Source organism: Scomber scombrus, chromosome 14 (genome assembly GCF_963691925.1).
Source record: "Scomber scombrus chromosome 14, fScoSco1.1, whole genome shotgun sequence".
NCBI classification, from domain to species: Eukaryota; Metazoa; Chordata; class Actinopteri; order Scombriformes; family Scombridae; genus Scomber; species Scomber scombrus.
The window spans coordinates 16,067,171-16,093,813 of NC_084983.1; the positions used below are offsets into that span (position 1 = coordinate 16,067,171).

General features: G+C 41.0%; 1 protein-coding gene across 2 annotated transcripts in view; it reads left to right on the top strand.

Moving 5' to 3' along the window:
- The window catches only part of gria4b (glutamate receptor, ionotropic, AMPA 4b), a 135,830-nt gene extending 117,648 nt beyond the window's left edge, over positions 1-18,182 (top strand). The window contains exons 12-16 of one of the 2 annotated variants that reach the window (XM_062432884.1): positions 5,554-5,752; positions 7,731-7,978; positions 10,964-11,078; positions 15,110-15,247; positions 18,018-18,182. In XM_062432884.1, coding sequence (XP_062288868.1) covers positions 5,554-5,752; positions 7,731-7,978; positions 10,964-11,078; positions 15,110-15,247; positions 18,018-18,182 — 865 coding nt within the window. Of the gene's footprint in view, positions 1-5,553; positions 5,753-7,730; positions 7,979-10,963; positions 11,079-11,779; positions 11,895-15,109; positions 15,248-18,017 lie in introns of both variants that reach the window. The other variant, XM_062432886.1, reaches the window with a different exon arrangement.
- Positions 18,183-26,643: the final 8,461 nt, after the last annotated feature.

The window sequence follows — 26,643 nt, forward strand, 5'->3', positions numbered from 1 at the left end:
AGCCAGTGCAGCCATTTCAACCGGCAGATAGACATCAGTGAGGAGGATCAAGATGGATTTACAGTAATTCACAGATTTCTCTGAGGGCTGCAGCTAAAGTTTGGAGGGAGGCTGGAAGTATAGAGAGAGAGAGGGAGAGAGAGAGAGAGAGAGAGAGAGAGAGAGAGAGAGAGAGAGCGAGAGAGGGATGTGGAGTGACAGTTTGTCTGGCATGAATAAGTCAAATAGTGTGGTCTCGCCCCAGGTATCACCCTGGGAGCGGACCAGTACCTACTCATTTATTTAGGCTCTGCTCAAGGTCAGAGCTCTCCCTTCTCCCTCTTTCTTCCTCTCTCTCTCTCTCTCTGCAGCATTCACTTCATCACCTCCTCTACCTAATGTTGCTGTATCTTCGGTTTCTTTCTGTCTTTTCTTTCTTTTCGTTCTTTCCTCTCCCTCACAAACATTCCTCAGATGCCGAGAAAGACACACACTCTCTCTCTCACACACACACACACACACACACACACACACACACACTGCGCCAAATCATCTTTGACAGCAGCTTTTTTTGATTCAGCTTTTTTTTCTCTTTCACATCAAAGGAAATAAAAGAGGAAAGTGGACAGCTGGGAGCTGTGAGTGCTTTAAATGTTACTATCTCACATCAATCACCGATGGTTGATGCTAGATTGGAGCAGCCGATGGGACCAATTGCGAGATTTGTACGCTAACCTTAACCTTAATCCCAACCCTTACCACACTCGTGAGAGTTTGTATCACCATCACCAATCAGAGTTTGCAGAGTGCTGCCATATTATATTTAACTCAGATAAGAGATTTTCCTTTACCTTCATGTTGCTTTTTATTCCTGATTATTCCATATAACCCCCCCTCTTTTCCCTTTAAAACTTTACCATCTTCACACGTATCACACGTATATGCTGCTTGTTCCAACACTTCTTTGAAGCTATATGATGTTCACACTGAGTGAAATATTTAAAGTCAAGCCACCATTTTGTTGGCTGCACAGTTGCATCAAAGGGAAATATTCCTGATGGGCATCAATATATATATATCTATATATATATATGGATATATGTTTACACATTACTGCATCATTAAGCCTGTCATACTTGGTATTTTTGAAAGATTTAGACGCATTTGAAATGAAGGATCAAGAAGGCTTTATTGACAGACCTACTGGCAGCTTTTATCAATAATTTTAATAATAATAATATATGATGAACCTACAGAGAGTTATCAGTGACTCTGTTGCTCTTGGGTCAACTTCTAATGACGTATTTACAACAGCTCAATTGTAGAATAATAAAAACAAGCATATCTAATGCAGTAGTTCAAACATTCAGAATGTTGTGTACCTGAAGATCCATATTATAAATTTGAAATTAAGTGATTTTAGTGGGTTTTTCAAGATTAATTGGCACTGGCCTTTAAAAAAGTCATGTGGTGCGACCATGATTCATCTTGAAATAAATTAATTTACTTAACACGCTTCACATCTTTTTTTACAAGTTTTCAGTAATATAAAGTGTTTAGAAACAAAGTATTTGCATTTTTTTTTATGTTTGTAAATGATGATCTTTTATTTAAATAAGATATTTCAAGATGAATCATGGTCGCACCACTTGACTTGACTTTTTTTTTAAGGCCAGTGCCAATTAATCTTGAAAAACCCACTAAAATCACTTTCAAAAATGTAATATGAATTTTCAGGTACACAACATTCTGAATGTTTTAACTACTGCATTAGATATGCTTGTTTTTATTATTCTAAAATTGAGTTGTTGAAAATCCTTATACGTCATTGACCCTCTTGTTGACTTAACAGAGCTTGATAGTGAGTTGCAGCTCATTGTTTAGTTGTCCAGCTTCACTTTTATTGTTATGGATCACTCTCAGTGCTCTCATAGCGTCATTTTCAGCTGCAACAGGCTAAAAATCTGACTGTAGACTCCCTGCCTCATCAAATGACATCAAATGACACGCAAACCAATCAGACATAGATATAGTTAGCTGGAGCAGCTAAAGCACCAGATATCTCCCTCAGGAGTTCATAGAGAGAAAACCTGAAAGAGACTTCCATTCATTAGGTGGACAGAAACATGACAAATGATTGCTAAAGGTGATGATACATCACATTATTTCTGTTGCCCCCCCAAGTGGACAAATAAATCAGTTAATGCAGGTTTGAGTAAATTAATAGATTCAATTAAGAAACTAATTAATTAATTAATTACATAAACTGTTGGATGAGTGTAGAAATACCACCTAGCCAAGATGCATATCTTGCCAGCCGTATTAAATTGATCCCATTTAAGAAATACAAATGAATTTGACTGAAGCAAGTGAACCAGTGGAGAAAAAGCGCTGACTAATTGCTGAAATCATTCCTTTCCCCCTCCACATTTACTATTCTTTATACCCTGAGGCTCGCTGCACTGCTGCGAAGAATCCCATTCCCCTCGACCACCGGAGCCAATTTCTGTTTTGTTTCCACTTTAAGTCTTCTAATACATTCCCCGTTTGGTGTTCTTGTTTCCTCCACTCGTGGGAAAACTGAACTCATACATCATTACAGTCAAGTTCTCCCCAACATTTTCAACAAAATCCAACTGCAGTGAAACATTTTTCAGATTTTCTATTTTCAGCAGAGCTTTATGACACAAAACAACCCACACATATATTTCTAAAAAAGCTAATTATTTACCTCAGAACACACAAACATAACACCGACCTTAACCTCTCCTCTACTTTTGCTCTACTCTATCTCTGCTTTAAACTTTTAGAGTTTGTTTGATGGAGAAGTTTTCAGTTTTCTGACAGTTTAGTTTCTCCATATATGCAAAAGCACCTGGATCATTTGAAATTTAATATTTTTTCAAATGTACATACACAAGTGCTGCTTCATGCACCATGTTGCTCTTAAACAACATTCAGGGGCCCAAATGAACATCACTATGTGTTTTTTCGTGCTGTAATCATTCTTCCTGTTCATGCTGACCTTTAAAAGATCCATTAATAATGTACTTTCAATGTAAGTGATGAGGGACAAAATCCACAGTCTTCCTTCTGTGCAAAAAAAACGTATTCAAAAGTTTATTTTAAGCTAAAATGAAGCTTCAAATCAACCCTTTCAAATCAAGCCAGAGTTACTTTTTTTTTTACTGCCAAATTCACTCTTTTTGTTACAATGCTCAACAGGGAAAAACTTTCCACTGAAAGATAAAAAAAAAAAGGACTGTAACTGTGAAATGTATCCCCTTAATTTGAATAACTCAGATAGCTTAAGCCTCATATTATATACTCTTCACATACACTTTGCACAGAACAAAGATTGTGGATTTTGTCCCCCATAATTTTTCAGCACCGGTCTTAAAGTTTAGACACACTTTCTCATTGAAGTGAATGAGAAGATGCGTCCAAACTTTTGACTATAACTGTATATTGTAAGCACATTTAGAGGGGAGGGTCAGTGTGAACAAGAGGAATGATTACGATGAGAAAAATCTCTTTTAATATTCATTTGGGCAACTGGCTGACTTAAAAAATTTTTATTTTTTTTTTATTTTTAGTACTAATAAATTCCATGAAAAGACCAAAACCAGCAATGACTTGATCCTACTATCGCTCTAATAGTCCACTGTGCCATTAGCATTGTGCATTGCCACTTCTAATTCAAAATGAGTAGAGAAAGAAACACTGGAAACACTGCTGTGGTCTGAAAATTTACCCAGTGACTCCCAGTGCTGAGCTTCTCCCCACCTTCTCACCTCCTCATCCCCTCTGTTTACCGCAGGCCCATCAAGACTCACAGTGTGTCACCGTGGATCAAAGTCAGCGGTATCAGCCAGCAAACACACAGCACAGAGGGGTTTGGAGGGATGGCAAGCAGACACTCCTCCTCTGTTCCCTTTATTACATTCTTCTTCTCAATCCACGGCTGCCTGCATTGCAAAACAGAAAGATAGAGACTTGTCTGATAGAGAATGAAGGGATTTTGGCAGGTAGGAAAAAGGAAATAAGGCAGGCATGGGGGAAGAGAGAGGATAGGACTCATCCTTCCACCTTATCACATGCACACCCTCCACCCTTTTATTCATTATTTTACAGTTAAATTCTCTGTGCTCAAAAGCCAAAAGAAACGTCACGGGGAGAGGGAAAATAGAGTGTGGGGAGAGAAAGAGAGGGGAAGTCATTTGTATTCAAATCCAGAGCTAATACGTCAAGTAAGTCTATTTCATGGGTAAAGCTTCCTGTGTGTGTAGAGGAGACATGCTCTACTGCAGCACCTCTCTATTGGAAGTGGCCTCAGCCGCTACAGGCACTTTCAGCGGTACAGAGCGAGAAAACAGAGGTTTCCTCCGCGATTCTTTGGTTAGAGTGATGGTTCTGCTTAAGACTGTAGCGTTTGTTTGAATTGCTTCATTTTTAAGGTAAAATAATTGCTAGTCATCAAGGTTTTTTAAAGTGTTACAGCATTGGGCCCTAAAAGGAAAAAGGTGTTAGAGGAGGATTCTTTGTCTACTGGATTTGGTATCAATCAAGCAGAGGGATGATACCGTCCTTTTTTGTAAACCGTGTACATCCACACACATTACAAGGCGTTCAGAACAAACCCAGTGCCTATTGGGAACAATGGAATATGGCCAGATTGCAATAAGACACAGTGGAAATACCAGCCAAGAAAACACTGACTGTTGCAGATGCCTTTCTCCTTCCCATTCTCTCTCTCTCTCTCTCTCTCTCTCTCTCTCTCTCTCTCTCTCCCTCTCTCGCTCCATCTGACAAGGAGGCCTGAGGGTTTTGTATCCTCTGCTGTTTGATTTGCACCGAGGGGAGATCTTGTTTGTTCTCCTCAATGCAGCATTTATGGTTTAAGATTCTCCTCACGACCTTGCGCTGTTCCTGAGCAGTGAGCTATCTGTCTCCCCCGAGCGAACAAACAAGAAAAGAACAGTGCTGCCGCTATGCTGTCCTGGGGACCTGCAGCTCTTTTATCCTGCCAATAAACAATAAGAAAGAGGGGGGGTGGGACTGAAGTAACCCACCTTTCCTTTATCAAAGCTGGTCAACACAAGCATGGGTGTGTTTTTTATGAGGCAATCTCCACTAATGAGGGGTAACTACAGTTCTGGCAAATTTGAGTGTTGTCAGAGCTCCACCTTGTGGTGCTTTATCGGCATCTTTGGTATCCACAGTGTCTTCTCATACTTTACTCAATCATTTTTCATTCCTTTCTAATTGTCTTTCACTGTATTTTTCACACACTGACTGACAACTGTTTTCTATGTCTTTCTATCTCACCCCACTGATCCCTCACTCTTTCTTCCTAACCCTAATTTTACCTTTAACGCCACACCAATGATCATTTTCCTACCTCAACTTTCTGGCAATCCCTTTTTCCCTCCCTTCATTTCTTACTGCCATCACTTTCCTTTCCTTATATATATTTTCTACATTCTCTTTTCTAATCCTTCCAAACTCTCCCCGCAATATTCTTCCTCTTTTTTTTTCTTTTTTTCCACCTTCCTTCCTTTCTCTCTCTCCAAGATCACTATCGGGACGGATCGTAGGGGGAGTGTGGTGGTTCTTCACTCTCATCATCATCTCGTCCTACACGGCTAACCTGGCTGCCTTCCTCACTGTGGAGAGGATGGTTTCGCCTATTGAAAGCGCCGAGGATCTGGCCAAGCAGACAGATATTGCCTACGGCACTTTGGACTCTGGCTCGACCAAAGAGTTCTTCAGGGTGAGTTGGTTTTATCGGGGTTAATAGTCTGTTTTTTAGAGAGGGAGGGGAACCCATGCAGTATCCACATCTTTTTCATACTACAAATAAGGCTGATGTAAGAAAGCTTAGCAGGTCTCTAAGGTAATCCTAGAAATCTTGTTTGTACAGTTCTAATTTGTTTGATCAAATACTGTATGTTTTAGAGGAAATAAAACTGCTGCTTAGATGATGTTCAACTCTTTTTAAGTGAAGGGAATTCTACGTTTTCATGCAGCATCCAATGAGTATAAATTGCTGGACTTTGATACCAGAGAGCGAGGTTCATATCCCCAAAAAAGGAAGATTGGCTAAAAGTTAGTAAAGTACAGACATCTGGCCCTGTGTCCAAATGAACACATTGTTGACACATTGTTCTCGCTGTAATCATTCCTCCTATTCATACTGACCATTAGAAGATCCCTTCATAATGGAGGGGATGACGATGGGGGACAAAATCCACAGTCCTCCTCCTGTACAAACATGTACTGAAATGTTTATGTGCAGATTTTATAAAGCTACAGTCATTTTTAGTCGTTTTAGTACCAAATTTCTTCTTTTTGTTATGATTCTTCCACTGCAGGAAAACAGAGTCCGTCGAGACGCAAAGAAAAGGAATTTTTTAGTAAAAAGACTGTGGAAGATATTCACTTTATCTGACCAACTCTCAGACTGCTGCAGCCTCATATTATCTGCAGATAAACTTTTAAATACATTTATACACAAAACGACTGCTGTGGATTTAGTTCCCCCTGTTTCAATGTGCATATGGGCACCTAATTATAGTTTTAAGAACCTTTTCTAAACTTTTAAAAACGTGAATTATGCCTTAATTGCATCGAGTGTGTAGGGAAAACGAATGAAACACGTGAACGTTGCATATACATTCAATCTGAACATTTTGTGACTTGGTAGGTTTTCTTAATTAAAAATGTGTTTATGTTAATAGAGAATATAATTTTTCCAGCATTAATTTGTGTCCAAAAAATTATGTTTTCTAATTAGTGGTATATAAATGTAATTTCTTGGAGGTTGATTATGTTACACTGAAATTGTATTCAATGTGTGCAGCAGGTAAAGATTGATTGCACCCAAAAACCTTTCGATATAAAACCACTCTGTTAGATTTATGCTAACTGTTTTATACCTAAGTGGCTGCATAGAGTTTCTAGATGGGGTTTGGTTCATTTTAAATGTAATTTATGAGTAATTTATGGTGAGCCGATTGTCACAAATGGTTCAAACAGAGTGAAAATGTAGCTTTGGGTCTGTGGTCAGCTCCACCTTCTGTAGACTTGAAAGGTTCTTGTCCTTCATGAAGAAAAGCATCTATGGTCTGCTTGAATTCATGTCCTTTAGAGTGAATCCCCCTCCAAAAAAACCCCATCAAATATATTCCAAACCACTCCTGTAGCATTAAACACATCTCTACTCTCAATCTGTGCACTCAGTATGTTACAAACACTCACCGAAACATTCAGAGATAGCAATACCAATGTACAGAAGCAGAAGAGTACTTTTTCATATTTTTGTAAAAGTGTTTTGCACACTCTGAACTTGAAGTGGATCCTGCTGCAGGAGTGTTTTAAAGGACATTTCTTGGAACATTTTGATACCCTTTTTTTCACCATGAGAGCTTCTCAACATCCACTGGAATCCAATGTAAACAGGATTAATTCAAACTGACCAGCCTTTGTAGAAGATGTAAGCTGCAGCCTCCTTTCAAGCCTACAAGGTGTCAGAGTTAATTACCATCACTAGAATAGCCAACATGTAGAATATTGATTTTCTAGCTATCCCAGTAGAGCTGATAGAAACATAACAACACATACTGTTCCTCGGCTTGTTTCAAAACCCGGTAAACGTAAATGCCAACTTTCAAACCGTTTTCTCCACCTTGTGTTTGTATGCGGATATGTTTTTTCCATCTCCTCCTCCCCATCTCTTCAAAACCCCACAGCGGTCAAAGATCGCAGTCTACGAGAAGATGTGGGGATACATGAAGTCGGCCGAGCCCACAGTCTTCACCAAGACCACGGCTGAGGGCGTGGCGCGGGTCCGCAAGTCCAAAGGGAAATACGCCTTCCTCCTGGAGTCCACTATGAATGAATACACAGAGCAGCGCAAGCCGTGCGACACAATGAAAGTGGGAGGCAACTTGGACTCCAAAGGCTATGGAGTAGCCACACCCAAGGGTTCACAGTTAAGGTGGGTGGAATAGTGTAACAATATGTTTTACGTGTTGTTATGGTATTCCACCTTCCCTGGTGTGCCGCCTTTTCTATCTCTATCTGTCTCCACTTACTTGCTTACTGTGGGGTGGTTGGGGCATTTTATGTGTTTGTTTTAAGGCAGAGGTAGAGGCTTTTTTACATCCATGTTTGTTGCATGCTGTTTGGGGTTCATCGTGATGATGCAAGGGTGGGTTTTTGTTTTATTTCTTAAGTCTTTCTTCACAGCTCTCCACATCAGGTAAATCTTTGTGCATGCGCTTGTGATGTTGGGAATGGCATGCTCGAGGCTTTAGTAAACTTGATTCATCTGAAAAATGTCTTACTGAGAAGATTTAATTTAAGATAATCAGCTTTTCTTTTTTTTTCTCTCTTTTTTTCTTTTTAATATATGCAGATGTAATTAGTTTGAAATATTTAGCTAATGCTACTTCAGCTTTCCTTCACGGTTGACTAGTTCTCTTCAACTAAGCGACTGAAATATTGTTTTGGGAGCCATTTGGATGCTCAGCCCTGGGTAACTCTGCCAGACTCTGTCACTGCCTCCTGCACATAGTGGAATTTACAGACCTGCCAGTGAATACAGTGTCATTACTGTGGGGAGTTGCACTTTCAATCCGCACACTCATCGATCAAAGCCCGCCGGCAAGGTCTCACTGTAGGGAATGGACAAATACAGTGTACCAAAAGCGAAACTGCACAGGTGTGTGTGTGTGTCTGTGTGTGTGTGTATGTATGTGTGTGTGTATGTGCGTGTGCATGTTTCCAAACCAGTAGAGAACAGCTCCATGATTGCTTGCACTTTCATTCATTCCCACGGAGGAATGAGAACATTGTTGTACATCAGGGAAAGCATTTTTTGTGTGAATGCTCCTCTTCTGTATACAAACTATTGGAGCAAAGATCATATATAATTATACAAACAATAACCAAACATCACATTTATTTATTTATTTATTTATGTTTGAATAGATACCAACATTTGTTCCTAAGCATCCAACTCCTCACAGACACTAAATCAAACTCCCTGTTAGTTGCTTTCTGTAAATTCCTCTGACCATGCTGAGCCTGAAGTCGAGCAGAGCAGTCACTGGTTTGTTTTTTAGCAGCCAGACTGGTGCCAGTTTTCAGCCACTGCTTTGACCAGGAGGAGTCCCTGACAGATCACGGTAGTCCCCCTCTTCCTCCAGGCCTCCATCTTGTTATTTTTTGGGGATTATCATCTTCTGTCAGTCACTCGTCCGGATATCAGCGAGGAAACACACCAGCAACGACGAGAGCGGGCAACATTGTTGGTCAAGGGTGCTATTTCACATGGCTCTGCAAACATCATCAGCTCAAAATTAAAATATAGGCTGTGCTGCTTTGTGTTTCATATTTCCATTACTGACTGTTTTTATTTTATTTTTCATAATGATGCAAATAAATTAAAAAGGATCAGAATGCACGCTGAGGCAAATCTCTCTCTCTGCTATCATCAGACATCACTACAGCAGCATTCAAAAGAACCCATGAAATTATGATGCATACTTATTTTAAACAGCTTTTCATAGACGTTTAATGCAAGTCAATCACAATTTTCCAGAACAGCTTAATGCTCCTAAATCCTGTGAGCTTTGAATTGGCTGACATACATACATTTATATACATGTGTTAAACAGGTCCAAATTATTTGGAGGTGTCTGTTTTCTCCAAGCACTGGCTGGTGCTGATATTTTGGCTTCGACAGTGCTGGTTTCCAACATTTTGTGCCAATATTTAATTAGTTAAACTAACATTATTTGTGTAAAAACAAAGAAAAAATAATAATTACCCAATTAGATATTAAATATCCCAAATGTTGATCCTTATTAGGGTTGAAAAACAACATTAATTTGTCATATAAATACAATTTGTTATATAAGTATGTGAACATATTTGCGTGCATGCTCCAAATGTCACCAAATCAACTCAGGCAATTGACTTCCTCTAATCAGTGGTTCCCAGCCCTTTATTTCGGTGCCCTTTTATAGCAAAGTAATGTTTATTCCCAGCCTTTAATCACAGGTTGCATCTGCCCATTAGTTTCCAGCAGTATTACAGTATTTATAGCAGTATCCAGTCTTTCACAATACGTTGGTCATTAACCAAAATATAGAAATTCACATTTTCACCAGATAAATTGTGCTTGAGAAAAAAATTGGTAATTATACACCGAGCAGAAAACATGTCTGTACATTCATGTGATGAAGTGTGTTGAGATATTTAACTGGATAATTGAAAATTGTGACCCGCTGGTGCCCTAGATTAAAAATCACCAAAGTTTTAAATTCAATCTTCCAGAGACCATGAACGAAATTGTGCACAAAAGAAGTTGGTACAAAATGTCATGGCAACCCATCAAATAATTTCCATCCAAAGAGCCACGTTGCTACTGTGGCTTTTAAAAAAAAAAAAACATTCAGATTTATCTTGAGGGTCCTCACTGTTGCCATGTCTGTCAAACTGTCTGTCATACGCCACTCAAACTTTGCAGTAATTTTAGGTCTTTTCACACAGAAGTAAACAAAAGTAGGCTTCTCATTTCTAGCCGACATGCATCGATTTTGTCGGCTGTAATAACGACTGTTGCTGCCAGCTGACTTTGTAACTCTACAAGCTGATTTATTTGAAAACCATAAGCCTATAAAAGATGTTTTAAATATGCATTTGGCAGTTACATCCATATATAATGATATGCATAACATTAATATTATATGGCATTATTTTACTTAGGACATCACATTAAAGAGGAGAGATTTGTGTTCAGTGTGTGTTTGGGTTCTGGGATGGGATGTAACAGTTTAGAGCATTAACGCACTTTTTCACCCTTGTCCCTCTTGCTACTCCTCCCTTTCCCCCCTCCCCCTCCCCCTGTTCCTTCCCTCTCAAATTGGACAGCATACTCACCCCCTCTCACCAAATATGTTTTATCGTTTTCAAGAAGTGCAGTTAACCTGGCAGTCTTAAAACTCAATGAGCAAGGCCTGTTGGACAAATTGAAAAACAAGTGGTGGTACGACAAAGGAGAGTGTGGCAGCGGAGGCGGTGGCGAGAAGGTTAGCCGCTATGTCGCTATGCCCATGTGACCTTGATGCGGGTAAAAGAGAAATGTGTTTTGTTGTTGGTAACAGGAGCATCTGCCGGGTCGACCCCCCACGGAGGAGTGCTGCTGACTTTAAAATGGCAGCTTTTAATCTTAAGAGAGGAGAGCGAGTACTGTTGAAGCAAAAATATTTGCTGCACTCCTTTATATAGTGACACATTGGGAAGGTGAAACTATTTGCTCACCTCAAAATTAAAGGTGCACCAGTAGCACCTTGCTTAAAATAAGTATCTTAGAATATGACAGTAAGCCCATATTGGGTGTCTAAGTGTACCAGTAAGTATGAAGGGTATTTTCTGGGCCAATAGTTTTGTATTGACAGTACCAGCCTCCATGCTTGTTGTAAAAAAAGGTCCCGGCAGTATGTGCCCGTTCCAGAAAAGCGATGCAGCCATGGGCCCCACGTATATGTCTGTTAGCTCTGCCCCTTTCCCCTAAATATCTATCAAAATCCCTTAAAACAACCATCTTAATCAACGAGCAAAGAGACATGTAGCTTAAGTGGGGCCCCTTCCCGGCTTCGTCACTTTGTGAAGAGTACTGAGCTGCTCTTGTTGGGCTACTTCTGATTGAATAACATAAAATAACATGTCCTATGATGTTATTTATGTTATTTTCCCCACCCCACCTTACCCCGCCCCCCGTGATTTGAAGAACGCCCGTAAACCTTGCCGTATTGAAACTGAGTGAAGCAGGAGTCTTAGACAAACTGAAAAACAAATGGTGGTACGATAAAGGGGAGTGTGGACCCAAGGACTCGGGAAGTAAGGTCAGTCTCCACCAACCCGGGAGCCTCCCCTCCTCTGTTTGTCTTTATGCACACTTTTGGCAGTACTGTTCTGTTATTACAGCAGGCTGGCTGATATGTTATGATGCACACACACATAATACTCTGAGATAGAGCAAGTGACAGACATGCAGGCGGAGAATTAAAGGGTACCTATTATGCTCTGTGGAGCTTTCTGTTATTTATATACTGTTATGAAGTCGGATATCTATGTTAAACATGATCAAATATCCAAAACTTGAGGTGAATGTATGTAGAAATACCTGCAAGTCAAAAGCCAGAAATCGGAACACTTTGTTAATTTTTTCAAGTGTAATTTGTGTTGTTCACTCGTATATTTCAGATCAGATTACATGCTAAAAAATGCACAGATGTATTTGAAAAGTTGACATTTCGAGTAAAGAACAAGAAAAAGAAGTTCAATCTTAATACTATAGTCTATTTCATGGTTTATGTCAACTCCTGAGCGACCATCACTTTCAGAAGCTAACCAATCACAACAGAGTGGACTTGTAGTGAGGGAGACCTTAATTAAAGTTGCAATATCAAAGATCTCTATTTTGTTCTCTTTGGCAACACCATATGGCGTTAAGCAGTAATTGCAGGTATGTTTTTGGACCTCACTCCCAGAGATCCAAACAGTGTCACTGCTGTTAGGGATGTGCAGAGAGCCCAGTATTTGTATTTGTATATAAAGAGGCAGCAACATTATTAGTATTTGAACAATAATCCTGTTTTTGTTTATAGTACACTTAATGTAAGGATATTAAAGTGTTCTTCAATTGACTGTTTTGCAAAGTAGGGCTCCTTCACTGGTCCTGAACCCTAATATCTCAGACCACAGACAATTACATTGACCATTCAGCCAAAGCTCAGCTCTGCCATACAAGCATACCTGCAGCTTTTTATGCATCCATGATACAGAGTGATAGACAGAGTGAAGCAGAGGAAAGTGATAGGCAGAGATTCCTCCACCTCTAGTTGCTGTGTGATGTCACGCTAGCATAAGTGTAAGCATTTTTGTCCATCTAGCTTCTCTGATGGATCAACCACAGGATGTGAGTTGTAATTTCAATGCATAGCAGGAAAGTTGCCACTAACATTCGTAATAATCACAATACTGCAAATGCCAGAGCTTTCATCAGTGGGCCATAGGCTTAGTCACCATTGTGTTACCTCATTCTGTGATAGATTGTGACTTAACAGACATTTATTTAAATGAGACAGGAGCTTTAATGGCCTGTTTCAGAGAAAGGCTAAACTGAGTGGCTGCATAAAGAGCTATTATAAGAGAAATGAGGATTATTTTTTTAAACTGTGAATAGTGCAAAGCTACTCTAGTGGAGTCCCAGAATAAAAATATAAAGCTGAAAATGAGCATAATAGGTCCCCTTTAAGGCGTAGCCTGAGGGATACAGCATGACAGATACAAGGCATGGCGCAGCGCAAACAGTCTTACAGCAGCTAAGCAATGTTTTGCAACTGCAGATGAAAGATCACACTCACATTGGCTCTCACCTACGACGGTCCAAGGGCATGTTCAAACGTTACTGTATGTCTCACTAGATGTCAGCTCTACCGTATGCCTTCAGCTGTAACACATTCAGAGACTGATCCACCTTGTCGATGCACTCTAGCATGGAAAGAGCTGCCACATTTTAAACAAAGCAGCATGTATCTTCCACATCAAACATGATTTTTTTTAGGTGCAGGACACACGCACAAATATCAACTGCAAATGAGACTAAGCACGATAGGCAGTTTGTGTCCAGGTAATAAGTTGAACGCCTCTTAAGGATGAAGGAGATTTATCAGAGGGTGACAAATGGCAGGGAGGAGCAAGAGCCAGAGAGAGCAGCTGCATAAATTTAAATAAAAGAGGGTGAAAGGCGACTGTCAGAACCGAGAGACAGGGCGGCCTGTCGAAATACAGGGAATACTTAAAGGGCAAGTTCATCAAAATAACAACAATGACAACAAAGAAATTAACTCATTTAGCTCTAGTGGTGTCTAGACATGCAGAAAAAACACACAATGTCCTGATAACTCTGGATTAATCTACAGAGATGGATGGCTGTCAGTCAGTTTTCACAGGGACTATTTCTTCATTAAAAGGTAAAACCATCTGTACTGGGCTCTGTGGATTATCAAGTGTAACCAGGACTGTGATTTGTTTTAATGTAGCAAGCACCACAAATACAATTCCTTTTTACCTTCATTGTATTGAGCTGGAGACAGTAATCTCAGAGATGTACAGTATTGTATTATCTCAAAACATGGGCAATTAAACCTGCATTAACTGGGTTTTGTTTTTTGTGGGTGGTTTTTGGCCAGTAGGGGGCAGCATATACAAATAGTGAACACAACACTGATGTATCATCACCTTTTAGGATGTCATGTTGTTAGTAAGCGCTTGATTATTTACATATCCATGAGTTAAGGAGCAACATTACCCTTCATTTGAAGCTGTGTTTCTGACCACCTGTTGAATAGTAAGCTCACTGTTCACTCTCTTTTAGCTCTCTACAAACTCCTGAGGCTCTTTAGCTGATAAATGCTCCACTATGTTCAGCAGCTAGTTCCTATAACTGTGTCTGTTTGCTTTTTGGTGTTGAGCAGGTAGTGTACAGTGGGGGTTTTTCGGAGCACTGAGTTAATCAAGACTGTAAAAGCTGCAGGAGATCTGCAGAGTCACTGATACTAGGTTCATCACAATGAGCGTCACCTCTCACATTAAACATTATTATAATAAATAATTATTATAGGTGCTTTGAAAGTATCTGCATATCTAGATAGCACTGGTGGTATGTGATAAAATATATCTGTTTTATGATTTCGTTAAACTGACCATTTAACACGTAGAATTAACTGATTTCTATGAACTACTTTGTGAAATATACTTGGCGGGATTAAAAGAAAACAGGATATTAATCTATGCTAGCATGGCTACAAACAAGCTGTGCATTAATAGACTGAGAAGTTAGAGGTAGAGTAGAGGGAAAAAAATGATGAAAATGATTAAAGTGCTGTGTTTGAGTGTGATCATGTGCGTGTTTGTGTGATGTGAAGTTTCTTTTCATATTGCTCTGTGTTATATGTGTACAAATGTTGAGTGATTGTAAGCATTTTTCTGCCACCTGTGCAAAAACCAGCGCTGACTTTTGTATTTGTCGTTTTCCTCTCCCCGCCGACTACAGGACAAGTCGTCCCAGGCCCTCAGCCTGAGCAACGTGGCGGGGGTCTTCTACATCCTCGTCGGGGGCCTGGGCCTGGCCATGCTGGTGGCCCTCATCGAATTCTGCTACAAGTCACGCAATGAGGCCAAGAGAATGAAGGTGGAGGCCCAGTCCCAAAACCCCCATTACCGCCCCTGCTACCCCTGCCAGACAGGCAGCCCCCACCATAGCCTCGAGCCTAGCCAAAGCCAAAGCCAGAGCCCAAGGCCCAGCCCCGGCATCCACAACTTAGCTGAGTTTAGCGAGGTTTTCAGTGGGTATGGCAGCGATGGGGAAGCTGATAAGATGTAGTTGGAGTTTTCGTAGAAGGTCCATCCAAGCCCTTGCGCCCCCCCTTCCCCTCTCACTAGCTCCCTGCACAGAGACTGTAAGTGAAACCTATCATATCCCCGTGCTAGCTTTGCCATGCTGAGTGACTGTCGTGACCAGTGGCAAAAATGCTTCCTACTTATCTGTCTACCCCGCTCACTATGTGGTCATGTGACATCCTGGTCTGCGTTTCAAGCTTTTTTCCTCAATGTGACAGGAAGCGATGAGTCATCCTCAGACATGACGTCGCCTCTACTGCTTCGCAGCTTGTGTGGCTGCAGACGTTGGCCCTCATTTATCAAGCAAGCGTACCGTGTGACCCGCTTTCCTGCCCAAATCAAAAATGTATTAGTCATTCTGAATCCGGCGGGAAGTTAATATTCTTGCCAAATGAATCCAATAATATTTAAAACACATGATAAATGGCATGATTGATCACCTTTTTAACCAAAATTTGCATTTAAAAAAAAAAAATGTTTAGTTTATTGTCAGTTTATAAGGATTAAAAATGTGTGAATGAAAATGCAAGTTTACACAGATTAAGTGAATTGAGGTAGCCTTATCGGTATAGAAATCATAAGAATGGTTTTGGGATTATATTTCTATTGTTAAAAGCACATTTGGCTGTTAAAAAGCCAACATGCTGCTCTTAAATTCAGACATGTAGCTTTGGCGATGCTGCTTTTCCAATGAATGGACTCATAGCCTGTGAAGAGGTGGGAAAAAAACCTGATAAATGAGGACGAATGTCTAACTTGTACACACACATCTACACTTGTGAGGACATTTTCATCGTCCATTTAACGTCCCTCCTGACCCTCCGGAGGCTTGTTTTCTCATATAGTGAAGGTCAAAAGGTCTTTGTAGCCTTGTGAGGACGTAAAAACACTCAAACATACCTTAATAGTACATGTTCTAACTCAGACACGTTACTGTCTCAAGTCTCACAGCTACAACAGAATATCAATGTACAAACACAGATTAAATTTAATGATAAACCATCCCTGAACACATTGGCAGCCCTGTATAATAAAACCATATTTAAACACTACACATTGTGGGGATTGTAAGGCTTAAGTAAACATGTAGTGAAGCATCCCTCGAGCTGAGCTGATTTTATTGATGTGAGCTGTTGTCTCTGGATATTTCCCTCAGGTCCTTGACCATTAGACTTTCAGATATCTTCTCTCACTCGGTGTATATATCTGTCCAACGTGGTTATGTGTCCCCCATCAGCACTTCAGCACGAACTCTTCATGAGCTTGACTGTTGCTTAGTCAGCTTCCCTGTCCCACTGCCTGCAACTATCACTCACTGTGTAATAACTCTGTCGCTAGTGGATTTACATGTAGTATGGGGCTGGCTTGATACTGTACTGAATGGCTATGAAAGGTGTTTTCTGACTCTGTGGTTGCTACACTATTGTATATATTTAAATGTACAACTGAACTGTATTATGAGAGCTGTCAGATAGTGTTGAAGCTGATTGGAGTTTTAAAGTTTCTGGGAGTATAGTATATAATACTTCACTTTAAATGCAATATACATTTAATTAATGCTTTACAACACATTATAATGTAGTTGTTCGCAACTACGTTAACTTAACAAACCTGAACAGCAACGACATAATGCTGTTTGAAATATACATAATACTTTTGGAGGTTTAGCTAGACTAACTGTCTAAAACACTTTAACTTCCCCTGTTTAGCATTAATAAGCAGATTTAAGAGTGTTTATAACTCTATAATGTGACTGTATGCAGACCTGTATGAATGACAGAAATTACTCCTGTTTTCCCTGTTTAAAATGACATTAATGTCTCTTTCAGGCAAGGCAGGAAAATGCATTTGTAAAGGACATTTTAACAACAAGATAATTCAAAGTGCTTTACATAAAACATAAAATGCATTAAGACAGGATATGAAAGCAAACCACAGCAAAATAAAAAAGACATTTAAATATGAATAAAGTGTTAAATTGGAAATAGAATTAAGCTAAAATACAATAAGACAGATAAAAAACAGGATAATTAAAAGTTAAAGTACAGACTGAATATTAATTTATAACTAGGAAGTAGGGCTGGGCGATATGGACAGAATCAAATATAACAATATTTTTGACCAAATACCTCGATATCGATATTTTGACAATATTGTAGGGATGACTATCGGTGCTTTCACAAAATATTTACGCATTAATATTTTTGATAAATAATCATCAGTAACGTGGATATAATGACTACTTGGATAAAGTCAGATAATAGAACAGTCTGTTAAGCTCAGAAAATTACATTTTTACTGTAATGCAGCCTTTAAACGCAGGAAAAGACACTTATTCCATATCACAATATCACTATATTCAAAAATCTAAGATGATATCTATAAAAGATCACGATATCGATATATCGATTTATCATCCAGCCCTACTAGGAAGCTTTTTCAATTTTTCTACATCTAATAATATCTGAACACATCCTAAAACTCCAATCTGCAACAGTGAATTTTTTTCTTATTATCACCTCGTCTGTGCACAAACCTGTCTTCTTTATTTTTCTCCTCAGCTAACATTTACAGAAGCCATGAGGAACAAGGCCCGTCTGTCCATCACAGGCAGCGTTGGGGAAAACGGACGGGTGCTGACGCCCGACTGTCCCAAGGCCGTCCACACCGGGCCTCCCCTCCGCCAGAGCTCCGGCCTCGCCTTGGTCTCCTCTGAGCTCCCGTGAAAACCAAAAACCTCTCAAGTGCCTTATTCCAATAATAAAAAAACAACAAGAGTAACAACAAAAAAGACAATAACCACACCGCCCACGAAACCACTAGAAACTAACCATAAATAAACAGGATTCACACCCTCAACAGGTCACCTCCAGTGGGCGCCACAGGACCGACAGCGGAGCGAACACTTAATTCCACTGTTAAGAGGTTACGACTTGTTGTGGCTCGATGATTTCTCGTTGAAATCTGTGGAAACCAGAGGCAAAACAATCTCGATATTTGGAAGCATATATGTTTGAATCAAAGGGTGGAGAAAATCCAAAACGGAGCCATTCAACCTTTCAACCGCTCTTAGCAAAGGAAAGGGGAATGGAAGGAGGATGAGCAAGAAAAATAATAATATCATGATTAAATGATAAAGATGAAGACCAGAAAACTGTAAACTCAAAACTGTGTTTTGTTTTTTTCTCTCTCTCTTTTGGATTGCTGTGAATTTGGCGAAAACCGAACCACAATCAAGATTGTTTTCCAAAACTGAACAGTTGTTTGCTACACGGACATGAGCAGCGTTCAAGAGACAAACAATCTCACTAGATATCAACAACTAAGTGACGCTGGCAGAGTTGTAGCCCAGTGCCATGAAGATACGATGAAAATATTTGTATTCATAATAACAAAAATGAAATCTATTGATATTGAATATATGAGCAAACATAGGAAACTGTGAAAATAAGTAAATATGTATATTCAATTAAAAAACAAAACAAAAAAAATAAAATAAAATGAAAAATCTAGCTGTACATAGGGACGACTGTGTAACATGCTTGCTTTTTAAACAGATGTACATAGCAGATACTGTAGTGGACAGAGAGTTGTTTTTTTTGTAATCATCTTTAAAGATTTTATTCATCGCAATAATGAAAAAGATGAAAGCCACTTGAAATAGGAGACATGTGGAAGGAAGGCAGTGTTTAAAAAGTTTTTTGTTAACGTGTTGAATACTTAACTGTATTATATAGGAACATTCAAACTCTTAAATGTGAAAAAAGGGGGAGGGGGGGGGGTATCAACTGCCCAAATATTCTGATACCTGTTATACATACAAATTAATACATATATTCAACAATGAATGTTATGAACTAGCTCCACCCCCAATCCTTAAACCACAACCCTCACTGTGCAGACGTAGAGACCCAGCGAGTTGCTCATGAGCAGAGCTTTATAAATCAAGTTTCTGCAGTCAGAATATAACTATTTTTTTCATTCTTTGATCTATTTTTTGTACTGAGAAATTAAAAAAAAAACAATAACAAAACAAAAAGGAAATTGTCTGTCTCCTGGTTTAAAATATCGACAGTCGAATACTACCTTGGTAGATCTTTTAGACCATTATATGTGTGTGTGTGGAGACATGAGTCAAAAAACAATGACGACGCAAATGAAAAATGCCATTTCTCTCACTATACAGTATGTTATTTGAAGTGTCCATGCTATCGAAAAACCTGATGAAGCCACTGTTTGTATGTTGAACAATGATTTAGAGTCCTTCCTTATTGAAACACTGTGGATCCTCCGGGCGAGGCTGGACAACACTGTAGCAGAAATGTATTTTGCTCCAGTCTCGCTTGAAAGTGTCTTCATCTCTTTTTTGGAAAACGGAAGGACAATCTGCAATAGGATTTACAAGATGCCACATCTTCAGCAAGCACCAGCCAGCAATGGTGTTAATGGTTTAAAATGTTCTTTTCTAGTCCCAGCTCTCATCGGGGGCCCATCAACCCCTTTCACATGTGCTGTGGCTGGACACACGGGGGAGTTTTTGCAGTAGAGGCAACCAGCCGAAATATTTCAGGTCATGCCTTTTTGTGTCCTGCCATCCGTCTTTAGAGCTGAAGTGTAATATTTTGGTTTCAATTGTACATCTTTATTTTGATCTTTTTTAAGTAAAAACAAATTTCAAATTGCAATGTACTGTGTCATTATTTGACATGGAGGTAAAAGAGAAGCGTGATGTTGTGTTAATGCTTGGCTAAAATGAATGAATGAGTTGAATGTTTTTTTCGTGATCCCTTCACCAACAGTGTCACCATAAACAATCGGTTTGTTATCTTTCTAATTGTTGTGTTGTTTGGGGCATGGTACGCCTCTACAGTAGATGATAGTTAATTATCTGATTTTGAGGTTTTTCAGAGTGTGTTTCTGTTAAAATATAGCTTTAAAACCTATATTATTTCAGCTGATATTGTGCTTAATGACCCATATACCTAAATGAATTGGTATTATTCAGATTACCACACAGCACAAAGTATTCAAACATACAACTGTACACAATGCACAGAAAGTGAGTGGGAGAGTAATTCTTGTCTAGTGCCACCCTCATTGACTTCCAAGGTGCATAGTGAAGGGATAAATAATATAAAAAGGTCAAAGCTCCAGCAACACTTGCAGTATGTAGAACAACTTTACTGTTAAACCAACATGTTTTGAAACCCTGATGCTGCTTCTTCCCTCGTCTAACAATAAAGTAGTTCTCTATACTAAAGAAAGTAAGAGGCCCTGAATCTCCCAAGCAGCTTAATCTTGTCCGTTTTTTGACGTTTCACACAAAGTATCTCCTAACCTATCAATCCTCTTTTATTAAAGCAATACTATGTAAGTTTATGGAAACAGCAGTTACTGTGGCCGTAAATTGTAATTACAGGATAATGGCTTGTTGAATTTGGCTGCTTTATAAAGGCCTTATCATAGAGTAAATGGATCAGGACCACAAGCAGGAAACAAGAAACGTGTGTCCTGCCGGGGTAAGATGTGTCTGTGTTGTTGTACGTCATATCAAGACTATTGCTGTTACTTCTGTTAGTACATTATGTGTACTTATTTGCATAGTGCGCAAATTTAAACAGGTTAGTGTTGTCTCAAATCAAACACGGCTGTTGCATACTTACCGGAACTGATGATTAGCTAGTTAGGAAACTTATCATTTGTGGTACCAAATCATTACAGATGGTTATTTTAACCCAAGAAACCTACTGATGGCTTATATGTAACAACAGTGTAGTGGTGCTTAGTGCAAGTAAACACATTGATAATTTACATTTGTATAATGCGGCGATGCTCACCGTAGTTACAATGTCCTCAGCCTCCATTTCCAGCTTGGAAAGTTGTCCTTCCTCTTCTGCTACGTAGCCATGGTGACCGTTGAGGGTGAGAAGTGTCCGTAGGTCCACACTCAACTTATTGACCGTTTATGAGTGCACCATCCAGGTACTCATAGTGCACTGCATTTTCCCCATACTTCTCAGTGTAATCGCACTTATGCACTCAAAATAGTAAGTGTAAGTACAAAAGTATGAGATCTGAGACACAGTATATCTCTCCACACTTTTATACAGTATATTTCAGAGGTCCAAACTATTCCATTAAGGGGCTGCAGGTTGTCATTCCAACTAAGCAGGACCACACCAGGCATGACTCCTTAAATCAACTGATCTCGGTCTTTAGACAGTTGATTGGTCGAATCGTGTGCTCTTGATTGGTTGGAACAAACATTTGCAGGTACATGGCCCTTTATGGAATAGTTTGGACATGCCTTGTTTATTCAATGTGTGGAGAGAATGATCCTCCATGTCAGGATTCAAGGAGGCTTCTTTGGTCGAAGTGTGTTTTTGCTTCTTTTGTCTCTGTTGTTAAAATAGTGTTTCTCCTCACATCTCTCTGTGGTTTGGAGCAGGTTATGGTTAAATGTTGCAGAGATAAGTGGTTCAAGTTAAGATAAGCATGTCAAAAGAAAGCTGCTTGAGGTTAGGGAAACGCACATCAACAGGGAAACAGCCTTTGACCAGCTTTGGCTGGCTATGTCATCGTCTCTAGGCCCCTTTTTATATGACCTGAAATGTGAAACTTATCTCTTTGGTTTGGGATACTATCCGAACCGAACCAAATGTAATAAAATCATTGAAATGTTTATCTGTGAGATACTGTCAAGTTATGTGCTGTTGAAGTGTGTATTTGTTGACCACAGCTCTGCCCAAACTTGAACTTGTTTTCATCTTTGACAACAGCAAGTCTGCTGAGAGTGGTGTCTGGAAAAGTTACCTCCTCTTGAGCTGCCAGGAAGAGATCCCTGAGTGCATCTTCGCACTCCCTGACGGTAATTGTTGCTTCTTTGGCTCTGGACTTGATTTGAGCTGAAAACGTTCTCACCCTCTTTGGTTCATCTGTGCCTGAAGTTCTGGCCAGCACTTCCTTCCACTCTGTGGCAGCTCTCCACACCCAGGCGATGACTCTGGTTAGTTTAGTTAAACTGCTGAATTTGCTGATGTCAAGGATTTTTCCCACTGCAAAACCAGCAGGTGGTCTCCGGACTTGGATTTGGTGTTTATCTCCAATGGGGTTGCTTTGCAGGTCCTTGGTTTGGTCAGTTTTACCTTGAGCAGAATTTGGAGACGGTGGAATTGGAGTGGCAGATGGGGCATTTTGGTTTCTCCTCACTTGTGCTCGGGTCAGTGCTGCTGTAAAACATTTCCTTTGGAGCTTGTTTATACCTTCTTTGGCATGCGCAGCGACATCTTTGGCTGACTTTGTCGGCCACTCATCCACAGGTTGTGTCAGAAACTGGTCCATTCTGCCACACAGAGTCCTCTTTGAGGTCTTCTGGGCTTCCTCCTCTTGTTATGATGTCTGCAATGTTTTGCTCACCTGGAATCCACCTCCAGTCCTCAACTGATGTGGACTTCTGGATCTCTCCCACTCTGTTTGCGAAAAAGGTCTGGTACCCATAACTGTCTCTCTGTATTGCTCCTAGCACGGTTTGGCTGTCCAGCAGATGGAGCCAACGTTCCACTTGCATCCGACTGTGCTTTTCGATGCATCTTCTGAGCCTTGCAGCAAAGACAGCACCACATACCTCAGCTTTCACTGGTTCTCCTTTTTGGTCAAGTGGTGTGAGCTTTGCTTTGGACTCAACAAGCCGGACCTGGACGCCTTGTTCGGTCTCCCATCTGAAGTACACAACAGCTCCATAGCTTTGGTCACTTCCATCAGAGAATGTTATTCCCCAGTGTCCTCCAATTCTTTTGACTGGTGTGAGGCTTCTGTGGAAGGTGATTTGGTTGAGCCGTGTGTATTCCTCAAACAGGTGGATAGCTTCCTCTCTAAGTCTTTCAGACAGCGGTTTGTCCCATGTGTCTCGTGTTAGAGTTTTGCCTCCAGCTTCCTGAAAAGCTCTTCTGACTAGAATGGCTCCCTTTTGTTTGGTAGGTGTTGCAAGGCCTATGGGGTCATACAGGCTAGCCACTTGGCTAAGAAGTTGTCTTCTAGTCAGTGGGTTTGGAGTTTTTTCTCTTACCTCTTTCCCAGGAAGATTTTGGCTGATTCTCATCTTCTTTTTTCTCTTTGAGAAGTTGATTGAAGTCATGAGATACAGTTTGTCAGATTCGACCAGGTACCCAACTCCAAGGGCTTTGTTGTCTCCTTCTCTCATTTGGTTGGGAAGAATGAAGACTTGATCCGACGTTTCTGGATGTTGTGATGCTTGTGTCTGCCTCCCACTTTGGCCTGACCGGACCCACGGCTTGAGGAAGAATCCACCTGCTTTCAGGACTTCTTCGACTGTTTTGGTGGTTTTGTCTAGCTTGTCCAGGTCATTATGAGATGTCATCCACATAGGCATCCTCTTCAATGATCCTACGCTCCTCCTCCAGGTGAGTGAACATAGGCAGTTTTGCCGTCTCTCTCATGGCCAGTTGTGCGATGCACCCTGCTGGTCGATCACCAATGTTGACTCTGGTGATGGCATATTCCTCAATTTCTCCATCTTCACTGTCTCTCCAGAGAAATCTGTGGAGGTGCATCTCCAGATCTTCAAGCCACACAGAATTGTACATTTTCTTGATGTCACCTAGAGCAGCATGGACTCCTCTTCTGAACCTTAATAACACTGCTCGGATGGGATTGAGAACATCAGGCCCTTTCAGGAGGAGGTTGTTCATGCTGAGCCCTCTAAACTTCTGGCTGCTGTTCCATACCAGTCTCACAGGTGTTGTAATGGAGTGTGGGTTTGGCGCCGCCAAGTGGCTGACATACCATACTGGGCCTTTCCAGTCAGCGATGGTTTCCTTGGTGAGTTTCTTTGCTGCTCTCCTCTCCACCATCTCATGGACTTGAGTTGTGTATGCCACCCGCCACTCTGGTTCTTTCTTGAGCTGTCTCTCTCTCCGTAGAAAGGTGGCCTCCACTCCATTCCTGTTATTGGGCAGGGAACTTGGATCCTCAATCCAGGGGTATTTTGTGTCCCAGTGAGCCTCCTGACTGTGTGCATCTTTTTTCACGTAGGTAAGGCCTCGTCTGATGATCTCCAGTTCTTTCTCCTTGCTCAGAGTCATGTCTTTACCTCCCGGTTGACAGTTACCACATCTGCATCCTCCACACATGGGTTCACAGGCTGCTCCAATGCTGTCCCATTTCCACCAGTCTAAGAACTCTCTGCCAGCTGTGCTTTTGGTTTCAGCCTTGATCTCGTGTATCTCAGCAATTTCTTGATACTCACTGCTGTGGTCCTCATCGATCGTGCAAAGTGAGTCTCAGAGTTGTGTAGGGCCATGTCCACGACTTCAAAGAGGTCTGGATGCGCTCCGCCAACGGTCTTTCCTAAAGGGCTCTCCCAAAGGACGAGATCTCCTACTACCTTTACTCTTTGTGGGGCGAGTCTTCCTTCACGGTGGCTGATGAGAAGCTCGACGTGCTCTGGTCTGTGGAGGTCTTCCAGGCTGGTGTCAGGGAAAAACTTCTTGAGTTGTTGCGGTTTGATGACTCTGCACTCTTGCAATTTCATCCAAGCCATAACAGATCAGCTCATGAGCTCTCTCCGTGCCTCTGGGTGTCTTGACTCTTACCTTGAGTAAGTACCTTCATGGCCATGCCTCCGACTCCATGGACAACCAGTGTGATTCTTTCACTTCGTAGTTTCAGTCTTCTGGCAGCTCTGTGAGTGATGTAGTTGGTGTCTGATGCTAAGTCAATGAGTGTTCCAATCTTCTGCCCCGCATTGGTGGTTACCTCAAGGAGCATAAGAATAACTGGTGACTCACATGTGTTTGAGTCCATCACTCCAGGTAGGTTTTTTCCAGTGCAGTGTGATTTTGCAGCCATGTTGGTGAAAGCTTTCCTGAATTTTTCTGCCATGTCTGGGCGGAGCTCAGACATTAATTTCTCTTGTTCCTCTGTGAGGGTTTGCCTTCTGGTGCTGGGTTTTCCCACTTTCTCAGATTCTTTCCCCTTGAATCCTCCTTTCAGGCAGAGAAAGAAATGGTGGTCTCTCTTGCAGTCTCTGTTCCTGCACAGGTAAGTGTCTGTACATTCCTCGTCCTCTTCATGACACATGAGGCATCTTCTGCATGCTCCTAGCTTTTCAACGGCGTTTAGCTTTCACCAGGCTTTAATTCTTTGAACCGCTTGCAAAAGAAAATCTTCTCTCTGTGCCTTTCGTCTCCACAGACAACACATCCTCCTCTTCTTGTGGACTTTGTGGAGGCAAACCTCTTCTCCGGGTAGGTAGGTTTCTTCTCCGATCTCTCACCTACACCCAGTTGGTCTAGTTTCTCTAGAATGTCCTCCTGAGTCTTTAAGAATGTGAGGAGGCTATCGAAGTGATTGTCAGGTGTGACTCCGTTTCTTGGATTGACCATGAATGTCAGCCAGTCCCTCTTCATATTGTCAGGCAGTTTGCTCTCTATGGATCTGATCACCAGGGGATTCTTGATGGCTCCAGCACTTTCAAGCTCGGTGAGGTCATTCAGGGCCTTTTCCACAGCTTGAATTAGGTCAATTACCCTCCTCGGCTGGTACGACTTCAAGGGAGGGATCCTCTCCAGGTCCTCGATTATTTCCAAGGCAATTGCTGACTTGTTTCCGTACCTGTTTTGAAGCACTCTGAATATGTCTTCAGCAGTGTTGTATGTAGACACTCTGCATATCCTCTCGTCCACACTGTCAAGGAGTTGGAACTTCTTTACCTCCACTGAGCCAGTCGGTTCTCCCTGCTTTTGCAGGCTTTCCCAGTCTTTCCTCCATCTGTGGAAATTCCTCTTGAACCCAATGAATTTCGGTAGACTGGTTGGCTTTATTCTCACCACTGCTTGTGGAACCGGCTGTGGAACTGCCATTAGTTGGGGCTCTGATCCTCTTCTTCCCTCTTCTGCAATCCTTTGTGCGGTGAGGAATTCTGCTCTCTTGGCCTCAAGGTTGCTGCGGAATGTTCTCAGGTCTTTCAATCTGCCTTTCAGGTCTGCTGTCTGATCATGTGGAATCCATTTTTCCCAGTCTTTCAGGCTCGCTATTGCCTCATGGATTAGCCTCTCTGCTTCTCTCAGCTGCATTTCGTAGCCGTCTCTATTGATAGCAGCGATGGGTTTTGCTTGGGCTCTGTCACAGGCTCTTTCCGCTTCTCCAATTGCAGAGTGAACCTCCTCC